The 11,323-nt window shown below is 31.7% G+C and overlaps 2 protein-coding genes and 1 pseudogene across 3 annotated transcripts; all 3 read left to right on the top strand.

Moving 5' to 3' along the window:
* LOC102593899 (uncharacterized) lies at positions 1 to 1,085 on the top strand. The gene is made up of 3 exons (XM_006349274.2): positions 1 to 227; positions 317 to 657; positions 851 to 1,085. Exons 1-3 carry the CDS (start codon positions 40 to 42, stop codon positions 943 to 945), a joined length of 624 nt encoding a protein of 207 aa, XP_006349336.1. The 5' UTR covers positions 1 to 39; the 3' UTR covers positions 946 to 1,085.
* Positions 1,086 to 2,821: 1,736 nt separating this feature from the next.
* Positions 2,822 to 8,229, top strand: LOC102598840 (probable sodium/metabolite cotransporter BASS1, chloroplastic; annotated as a pseudogene). The gene is made up of 8 exons (XR_367435.2): positions 2,822 to 3,354; positions 4,637 to 4,777; positions 5,454 to 5,609; positions 5,732 to 5,853; positions 5,957 to 6,118; positions 6,198 to 6,258; positions 6,762 to 7,728; positions 7,866 to 8,229. The product of XR_367435.2 is annotated as a probable sodium/metabolite cotransporter BASS1, chloroplastic (transcript).
* LOC102598506 (protein TIFY 3A-like) lies at positions 7,971 to 10,604 on the top strand. Its single transcript, XM_015309511.1, has 4 exons — positions 7,971 to 8,035; positions 10,040 to 10,151; positions 10,238 to 10,334; positions 10,516 to 10,604. Exons 1-4 carry the CDS (start codon positions 7,971 to 7,973, stop codon positions 10,602 to 10,604), a joined length of 363 nt encoding a protein of 120 aa, XP_015164997.1.
* The last annotated feature ends 719 nt before the right edge of the window (positions 10,605 to 11,323 follow it).

The following is an 11,323-nucleotide window of genomic DNA, read 5'->3' as shown; positions in this document are numbered from 1 at the left end:
CAACTAAAAGGAGTATTCAATTTCACAAGAGAAATAAGAATGGGAAAAGAGATAATGAGATCAGAATCATCAACAATATCCAATGACATGAATAGTATGCCTATGTTGGCATTGAATCATGTTTCCTATATCTGTAAATCTGTTCCCAAATCTGTCAAATTTTATGAACAAGTTCTTGGCTTTACTCTCATCCAGAGGCCCTCTTCTTTCCAATTTGAAGGAGCTTGGTATATATATATATATATATTCTCCCTCCTAATTATATTGTGCGCGCATTCATACATATAGTTAATATTTATATTTTTAATAATTATAGGTTGTTCAACCACGGAATTGGAATCCATTTGCTAGGAAAAGAAGATGCGCAATCGAACAAGGGGAAAATAAACCCAAAAGACAATCACATTTCATTTCAATGTACAGATATGGATATTATTATTCAGAGATTGAATGATATGAATGTCGAATATGTAACTGCTACTGTAAAAGAAGGTGGAGCTACAGTAGATCAACTATTCTTTCATGACCCAGATGGCAACATGATTGAAATTTGCAATTGCCAAAATATACCAATAATTCCACTTTCCTCTTGCCCACTCAACAAGCTCTCTAATCTTCCAACATTTCACCAAAAAACAATGCCTAATTCTTTTTACGGTATGCACTTCGCTTCTTCTTTCATATTCCTATTGGAATCATGATTTTCCCATAGTCGATTCAAAATATGAAAAAAGTTAACATAGTATTCATCAACGTCTACTATATATACATATAAAATAATTGCACCCAGTAATATTGTAGTACAATTAAGGAGAATATTATTCTAATATTACGTGTTTGAAAAATGCAGGGAAAGGTAGCAGTAAGAAGAAATATTGCGTAGGAGAAATGGAATATCTAATGATGGAGAGCTTAGCCATGAATATCATCGACATTTCATTTTGAATATAAAATATATATATTACTATCTTGTAAACAATGAGTCTCCATTTTTATTTAATTACTACTTCACTATTATTTTTTGCAAACTATATTACATGTAATTTAAAGAATAAAGTATACTTCACTACATCAAAAATAATCTTTGACGGTAATAGTTTATTGCTGTTAAATATATATTTTTAGAGGTAATTGACATCCTTTATAAATTGAATCCAATTATTATTAACTTATATCGATAAATTTTATCAGTCTCTGCTAATGAATATATTTATTATCGTAAAAAGCTATTTTATCAATCTTTGTTAATGAATATATGTGTTATCGTAAAAAGCTATTTATAAAAAAAGAAGTAGAGGGGAACTGATAGAAATTAAAGAAAATTTATATAGTTGATTTCAGAGTTATGGGGTTCTTCTCCAAAATGGTTCCATAGACAATTTTTTGATTCACAAGTTGATGACTCTTTTTAACACAAGTTATTTACTATTATTTTTTTTATCAAAATAAAAGTTATCTTAATAAAGCGTGGGTAACTGACGTATAAATCTGGACGGAAAAAAAAATGAATATATATATTTGGCACTGAGTATTTCTTTGTATTTAGATTGTTAGAAATAATATATATTTTAATCGAAAAGATGTGGGTCTCCTACTCATTTACAATAATAAACTAAGTTAAATATAATAATACATTATAATGCTCAATTTAAATTACTAATATTTACCACCTTTAAATTAATAATACGAATAAATAACAATCTACTCTCAATCGTTCACTTTTACTTTGTCTATTACATTAAAAAAAAAATTATTTATCCATTTTAACATATTAAAAATAAAATATAATTTATTTTTAATATTAATTATTTAAGTATTTTCAAATTATCTCTTAAAACATTTATTATATTTTAAGAAAGTGCAAGTTTATTATGAAAAGTGAAAATGAAACGAGGGAGTATTAATAAAGAGATACTCCCACCCTTTCATTTACATAAAATATCACTAAATTAGTACTTGGTAAATTAATAATCTCTCTAAGATAATATTTTTCTTGGATCTCGACTTGAGTTAGTAGAAAAATCACTCATTTCGATAAGATAATAAAATAATATATTTTCAGAAGACCTCTTTATAAATATTTGGTCTCATTAATATTAAAAAATACTAATTCTTTAAAAGTACAAATATATCTAAGACAATTTAGTGAAATATGATTCTATTGTGTTTTTTTAAAAATAAAATAAAATTAGATCTAGTTGAAGCTCATTTCTAACTTTTCTAATTGCATAAAAAAATTCGATGTTGTCTTTTCGAACTGCACTATAAAATTTTGAGTTCTAGTTGCGATAAGTGTTCCTTACACGTAACTGGTTCCAAAGGTTAAATATATATTACAGTGAATCATACACATACATTATACTTTATGTATGATAAATTTTTTTATGTGAATTCAATAAACATGATACATAATTTAGTAAGATACAAATTTTGATGTATTTATTGTACTTTATGTATAATAATTTTTTTAATGTGAATTCAGTGAATATGATACATAAATTAGTAAGATATCGTGATTTTGAATTTTTGATGTAATCAAAATTGACCTTTATTGAATCTCAAAACACTCTTTAAATTAATAAATATTAATTTTTGATTAAATAATACTTTTATAAAATAATAATATTCGCGATCCAATCTATATTAATTTAGTAAGATTTTAGGGTAATTTAATTTGAGGTTCTAAGTTGGAGGATCAAAAGATTACAGTGCTTTTTCTAATGTTAATAATTCACGCATAATTTTAAAAAAAAATTGCATACAGTACACACAATGACACAAACAAAAGATTTAAAATAAAAGAATAATTTTTATATGTTTTTTTGTTTTAACTACACAAAAGATACTGTAAAGTTCCATGTCAAGAATGAACAATCCCCCTACTGATCGAACTATTGAGAGTCAACTTCCCAAATTCAAGAAAGCTTGAAGCTTTTCTTCGTCCAATTCAGCTATGGCCATATCTCTTTGCTTCTCTCCTCTCACTTCAACCCCAAAACACTATTCAAGAATCCCCCTTTATAAACCCATCAACCCCATTACCACTTTAACAACTCCAAAGATTTTAAATCCCAATTTCAAGAAAGTAAATTGTGTTCCTGAAAATTTTCAGAATCTTTCTGTGATTCAAGAAAAACCCAGATGGGAAAACTGGGTGTCAATTGCAGAAAGTCTTTATCCTGTTTATGTAACCGTTGGTGGGGTTGTTGCCTGCTTAAAGCCCTCAACTTTTCTTGGTTTGTCAAGTGTGCTCCTACTTCCTATAGTTTGGGTCTTTGGTTTATAATGCTTGCTATGGGTCTTACATTGGAGATCAAAGAGTTAACTAACTTGTTATTACAAAAGCCTCTTTCTGTGAGTATACACTCTATTTTTTATTTTTTGATTACTCACTTGTTTGATTTTGTTGTCGTAATTTCTTTTGATTGTTGATTAAGTACTGAACTTGGGGATTTCTTACAATCTTGACTGAACCCATACTCTCTACTTTCTCCGTGTTTCAATTTGTTTGTTTGGTTTTGACTTGGCAGAGTGTTTAAGAAAATAAAGAAAGTCTTTTGATTCTTGTGATCTTAAACTAACTATATGTAGAATGTATCAAAATGTGTTTTAATCTTGTAGTTTTAAACATGTGACATGGAAAGTTAGAATTAAAGAGTTGTTGAAAAAGAAATGAGACATTCTTTTTGAAACAAACTAAAAAGGTAAGGAGGGAGTAGAACACTTCTTAAAAGATGGCCACGATTTCCTTCCCCTGGCTTTTATTTTCTTACTAACTGTAAATTTTACTGAATCTAACTCCCAGAAATATTGTATTTCTCTTTCTGAATGTTTCTATGGGCCAGGCAATAATATGTACTCTTTTTTTTTTATGACCGTGGTGTCCGGGATAGATTTCGTTCACCTCGACTAATTTTACGGGATACCTGCCACCTTCCAGTAGCAACATGTACCAAGTAACTCTGTCTATCAAGGCTAGAACAGATAGGAAGAATCACCTAGTGTTTTTTTTGTCTCCGCTGAGTTTTAAATCTGAGACCTCAAGGTTCTCAACCACTTCATTGACCACTAGCCCACACCCTTGGGTGCATAATATGTACTTAATGATGCTAATTGCTGACAGATTGTCTTTATTCTCTAATCTTTCCATAAGAGATGTTACCTAATCTTCCATAGCCAACTTCATTAGCTCCTTGGGGAAAATTCAACTAATAGGATAGTCACATGTGTGCTATTCACTGCTAACATGATTACCTATTCCCCTCATTCGAATGTATGACTACAAATATGTAGCACTCGCATCTTGGAACATTCAATTTGAGCTTTCAAAAGAAAGAAATATAGTCCACAGAAAAGAAGCATTAAGCACGCATATCCACTTGGTCCCACATTTGGACTACAATTATAACATTCGCACGCTATAATAACATTCAATTCAAGCTTTCAAAGAAAGAATGTATATGTGTTCACTTAGTCCAAACATTTGGTTTAAGGACATGATGACTGCTTGATTTCTTGATTAAATGAAGAGAACACAATTTTTAATTTTGTTACTTAAACTTTGATCGGACAATATATTTGCATATATGGTAAACTCTTATAGGCCAAAATCTTTGGTTTTCCCTCATCTTTCTAGATTCTGTTTGGTTGTGCTGCTCAATATACTATTATGCCAACCTTGGGACTGATTCTCAGCAAAATCTTGGGTCTGCCTCCTTCAATTTCAGTTGGTCTAATATTGCTTGCCTGTTGCCCTGGAGGTACAGCGTCTAACGTGGTAAGGTGACTTTCTTCAATATTGTTCTCCTTAACGGAGCTAGTTAATCAGGTTTACCTTCCAAATTGACATGTTTAGATTGTAGATGTCCAATCTTTGCATCATATTTCAACAATGGTATGAAGCCATGGTAGGTTTGCTTTTCCTGTGGTAGCTCCACTGAATTTTAGTTGAAATTCATTTGGTGCTTTTGGGATCCATGTTATATATTATTTATGGTCTTCATTGTCACATTTCAAATTCAAATTGACAAGCCCAGAGAGGATAATCAAACAAAAAGGTATGGTGTTGCGAGGAGAAAATAGTTGTATGTTGGAAGCAATTCCTTAAAAAGACTTTGTCCTCCTTTTCATTATTGAGGAATGCAAGTAATTTGGGGCGAATCATACAATAATCGTGCTTTACAGAAAGGTGTAATTCTCACTTTCGCCAAGGCTTTTAGCAAGTTAATTCTGTGTATCCTTCACATCCGACTAGAAGTCCACTTCTGTTGCAATTTTTCATGTCTGCCAGTTTCTTTCTTCTGATTGGAACACAAGATCTTAATGAAATATCTGCTTTTATTGAATGCACTATCTTGTACTCGGATATCAGCTTCTTGATATTGTGAATATATAGGTCTTATAGCATAAAGCTTACTGCAAAGCCTCTTTTTTGTTTTCTAATTAATTTACAGGTAACCTTAATTGCACAAGGAGATGTCCCATTATCAATAGTGATGACAGCATGCACTACAATTGGTGCAGTGGTTCTGACTCCCTTGTTGACAATGATTCTGGCAGGAACTTATGTTCCTGTGGATGCTGTTAAGCTTTCTATCAGCACTCTCCAGGTTATGTTATTTCACTATTATGTGTAATTATAATGATATTTTTGAGTTTTGACTCATTACACTGTCTATATATGTTTACTGGTTTTAATAATTTAATATTTCTTTTGTTGCTTCTTTTTTAGGTTGTGGTTGCTCCAATTCTACTGGGTTCTTATTTGCAGCACAAATTTCCGAAAGCTGTGAAAAAAATTACACCTTTTGCTCCCCTTCTTGCAGTCTTAGCTATATCTCTTGTTTCTGCCAGGTTCAATTGTTGGTCCTAAATCATTTTCGATTGATTGTTTTCTCAACTGCCCTTTCCTGTTTCATCCCTTTCTTACACTAATTTTTTCCCTTTTTCTGTTCAGTGTATTCTCTGAAAATGTTGGTCGTCTAAGATCTTCTGTGGTTGGCATGTCATTCTCTTCTGATTTGCCTCTACTCGGTCGTGCTCAGAATGTGCTAGCTAGCGAATTCGGACTCGTTGCGGTGTCTGTTGCATCGCTTCATTTTGCTGGTTTCTTTGTTGGGTAAGATTATCTTTGTTTCATTGTTTCAATCTGTTGACCAGATTTAGCAATCATGCGATTATGTTGAGATCTTCATCAGGTATCTATCTGCTGCTTTGGCCGGTTTTAGCGAGCCTCAAAGACGAGCTGTATCCATCGAGGTACATTCTTGACGGGAGTAAGACTCCCGCACTTACTACTTTGGTAAATTCTTGTCAAGCATGGAAAAGATCACATTGGTAACAAGTTCCTATTTGTTCTTAGTAGCCCGAGACCTTTTTAATCAGTGGTCTGTTTAAATGACATATATTTCTCATGGATGAAACCAATATCTTCCCGGATATGATTTCCACTTTTGTTAGTTTTAATTTCTCAAGTTAAGAACTTATTTTTGTTGCAAAAATATTTTACTCAACGGAATGGAAGATTGCCTCCCTATACCATTTCCTTCCACAACCTTGTATAATTTCAACTAAATTCAGGAAAATGGTTTGAATAATCTTTCTCTGTACAACAAATCTTATGAAATGTATTTCATCTTGAACTAGTTACTAGTTCCAGCCAAATGGAGCCTTAAACAAAAAAATGGCTTCTCCTTCTCTGTCCTTGTTCTTCCCATTGATATAGGCAGCCAATGATGTTAAAATTTCTGTACTTCTTGCAGGTGGGCATGCAAAATTGCACCTTGGGTGTGGTTTTAGCGACCTCCCATTTCTCTTCACCAGGAGTTGCATTACCTGCTGCAACTTCAGTTATCATTATGAACATAATGGGTAGTTGTTTAGGTTTCTTTTGGAGATGTATTAACCCTACTCAACCAAAAAGTAGTCTCGAAGTGACTGATAAATCTTGAATATCAATGTTGAACCATAGTGTTCTTTTTCTTTCCATGTGTACACCTATCAATAAAATTTGTTTTCACCATTCTCTGAGTTAGCTTATGAGGCCCAAGCGACGTTGAAAACTCACCAATTGCTTGCTGGACGAATCTTTGTTGCTGATCTAACTATGGCTTTATAACTAAGGTATGTAATTATAAGACCTTCATAAAACGCCTAGGAGTTCACTTTTGAACTTAACAAAGCTGTTTATATGTTGCACCAAGCTCTAGCTATTCATTGGTCTAGGAAAGGCAACACGATATTGAATCTATTGTATCCAGTCTTACCTTGCATTTATGCAAGAGGTTGTTTCAATGACTTGAACCCCTAACCTCATGGTCCGTTGCATCAGAACTCCCCTAGAAGTGAAAGTATGTCTAGTACACAATAGGGTAGGGACAGTTTGTGAAGGTATAGGTAGAGCTACTGTTACTTCCATCAAGTACGATCCACTAGTTACATTTTATCTAGTGAGCTTAATTCAATGAAACATAATTTGGTGCTAAGTCAAAGAAGAAGAATGCTAAAAATGTCAAAATGTGTGTGCATTATATGCTAAAGAATCCATTCCTTTTCCACATATATGCTTAGCAGGACTGTTTCAGGGCAATTGTTCGACAAATTGGACAGTATGGTGTCTGTATCAACCATGAATCAATGCATTTGAGATGGAAACTGTGGTTGCAATTTGTCAGCAATCTGCAGTTTTCTCCTGTCTTGAATCTTTCTAAGCACACAGCACATTCCGAGGTATCTTCTGTTCTGTCTCTGTCTGTTTCTTCAAGTCTTCATCAGACATTTTTGTACTTCCTCCATTGCTGCTACTTCTTCGAACAACGAGACCATTTTCAGCAGTCTGCCTTATTAAGGACCTCCCTTGTATGCAGAAATGAAATATCAGGAGAACAATTATTCCCAAAGAAAAGAAGATCACAGATATTATAATGCCCATTATGCACCAAAGAAACTTCCGCGCAATCCTTGGTCAGAATATGGCGAAAAACAGAGAAGTTTTTGGAGAAATGATCATACATCAAACAACATTGATCGTTGCAAGGTACTATGGAACATGTTTTAAGTTTTCCTGATTAGTTGTGTTTTTCGTCTATAATGGAAGTAGCTAGACATGTATTGTTTTGGTGCTACAGACAGACAATAAGAGAAGGTTAATCATTATGAAGGAATAAAATTATTACTACTAATTTGTCAAAACTTAAGCACAACATATACAGCTTAGCAATGTTTTCATGAGACAAGTTATGCTTACGACGTGGTTGCAAGATTCTACTTGAACACCAATAGTTTTATCAAACTTCCTTTCTTATACAATGTGGGCTTTAAGTTTTTTAGATTTCGCTCTTGCCTATAAATTTTTAGGCCAATGCCTTATTGTGGGCCTCAAATTTTTATAAATAAAAAATCATGTTTAATTTTTTCATGAAAAAAATTTAATTATTTATAATAAAAAGTACATTTATATATATATATATATATATATATATATTCTTCTCTTACACTCACATTATTTATCCTTTTTAACTCCTTATGCACTCTATTTTTTCAAATCTTTGATAGTTAGAGTAATATTCTGTCAAAAATATGAATCAATAGCCGAAAAATGTTGAACAAAGTAAATTACAAATATTCTTTTATTTCTTCGTAACTTTTCATATTAAAGTAGGGTATACCAAGTTATCAACTTTATTTATCAACTTATTACTTATAGAACTATATTATCGATTCATATAATAATTGTCTCAATAATGATGTTTTTCAATGTTGAATTGATAAAATCTTGCTTAAAAAATAATAATTTTAAAAAGTATTTGAAAAAAATCATTTATAAAAAAGATATTAAGTAATAATTTACATCTAAAAATTTAGAAAAGTAAATAAATACAGATAAAATTTATTTTAATTTTAGGCCTCTAATTAAAATTTTGCTTTAGGCCTGGAATTATGTTGAGCCGCCCTGGGCACATCAACCCCTAAAATGGGCTTAGTCCACTCGCCCCATACACAAAACTTCACGTTTAATAAGTTTTACTTCATGGACAACACTTTTGACCTTGAAGGTTCGTCCGTGGGAGGGTCAAAAAACTCATAACTACACATTTTTAAGGTCATTCCGTATAATTTCCCGGTATTAGAAGAGAATTTAGTGCTTTTGATCAACATGGTGGAGTTAGTAAGGATTAAGGGGATTTATTCGAACCCCATTCGATATAAAATTGCATTATTTATATATGATTAAAATTGATTTTTATGTAAATATAATAGATATTAAATTTTCTTCAACGTTTTCTTGTATTTACTTGTTCCTATTTTGATAGTAAAAAATTTGGCACTTCCACGACTGGTATATATTATTGTCTTGTCGTGAAGAGAAACGGATCTCCTGGGTGACAATTTTGTAATTAGAATATGTCCAAAAAGTAGAACAAATATTTAATTAATTGTTATATATATATATGATCTGCCAAGCTTCCAATTATCTGAGAAGGGAGTTGTTGTGAAAAACGTTTTCAATTTCGAATTCATCGAGATGCCATAACTACTTCAATATATTATTTTTGGCGCTATTTCCAATAATTTCTCCAACCCCACATACATTATTTTAATTTTACACTATTTAACTACTTAATTCTATCCACTTTGCACAGACCAATACTTAAATGAGGTATTTATCTCAGCATACAATATATATATATATATATATAGTTTATTCANTATATATATATATAGTGCAGCACCAATTAGTTTGTTGAAGATTAAATAGTCCAAAAAAAAGTTTAGCATTTCATGTTCGATGAATAATTCTACAGATGAGTTAGCTCATGATTTATTGAACAAATATGTACACAATATTGTTGGTCAAAGAAGGATGTCTAATCTAGAGTTGGCTATTTTACCACAACTTGGGTATGTCAAAATATCTACTTAATCAATACTTACTTCATATTTAATATAATCAAACGTAATTAATTATCGATCTGATTGCGATACTAATTGTGTTTGCATTTTAATTAATTCCTTTGGTATTTCTCAAATATATATATAGGCATGATGATACGAAGGCTCTTGTTTCACAAAGGGACAAGACTGAATCAGAACAGTTAACTATATTCTATGCTGGAGTTGTGCACGTTTATGACAATATTTCCGTTCAAAAGGTATCTACAAATATAACAAGTCGCAAAAATTGTACCTTTTTTTACTTATATTTGTTGGTTTTGAAAATTTTCCTTATAGGGCAGAGTCAATTATGATTCTGGCTCGTGAAAACTGTAATGCAAAGGAAATTAAACCAACTCAGAAATCCCAAGTTCCACATCATGTCTACAAGTTTCAAGCAGGTGATCTGATTTGACTAATTTGAATTCACGTTGTGTTAGACATACTAAAAGGAAAAAAATAAAAACAAACCTGAGCTCTTTGAATAAAAGTAGAAACATTTTATCCATTCGACTACACTTCTTCATCTTACATTGGTTGATTATCTGAAATTTTGATGGATTATGTTGTTTTCTACTTTAGACTTGCCAATTGCAAGAAGGAAATCCCTCAAGAGATTCTTTGAGAAACGTCATGTCAGGCCAATAACATATCCATGGAAAGCCCTTTGAGTTAGCTACCTAAGGCACTTCGTTTAACCTCATTCGGAGTTCGGACGAAGAAGTTATGCCCATTTTCGTAAAATCTGTCCGGCAGGAAAGGCAATTTCCAGTGAGCGTTTTTACTGTTCACCCGCCTCATTTTTTTTTCTAAGTGTTGGACCATTTTTCCAAAGGGCATATGTTATTTTAAAATAATGCATGTTCAATTAATTCTCTTTGGTATTAATTAGTAATTGATCAGTTGTTGATTTCAGGATTATAAGTAAACATCCATATGCCTCTCCTGAATGTGATCATGATCAAAGTGGAAATTGGAACAATACAGAGAAGATTAGCATGACTCATGTGCAAGTATAACACGCTGAGAAATGATCCCAAAAAAGAAAATGATCAGAATGGAAATAAAAAGAAAAGTTGGTTCCTAGCTCTATGTGAAACAAATTAAACAAGGGCTAGGTTTTGATTGATGTCCAAAAGGGTAAAATTATATTTCTTATTGAACATATTTTACTAGGACACTGTTCTCTAGTTTTAACTTTGAGAATTATGCCAATGATTTTCCAACTACTAATATCTTAATATAATGATCTGTCTATCAATGTTAACAATTAATTATACACATATTATACGTATATTGTATATTTATCGGCTATTTTTAGTTTAAGCGGGAGTATTCTAAAGTTAATGCTTCCTTTTATTTAAGTGGTTTGGGCTAATCTTGTGTTGAT

This window comes from Solanum tuberosum, unplaced genomic scaffold (assembly GCF_000226075.1).
Source record: "Solanum tuberosum cultivar DM 1-3 516 R44 unplaced genomic scaffold, SolTub_3.0 scf00105, whole genome shotgun sequence".
NCBI classification, from domain to species: Eukaryota; Viridiplantae; Streptophyta; class Magnoliopsida; order Solanales; family Solanaceae; genus Solanum; species Solanum tuberosum.
This window is presented reverse-complemented; position numbering and strand designations above follow the sequence as displayed.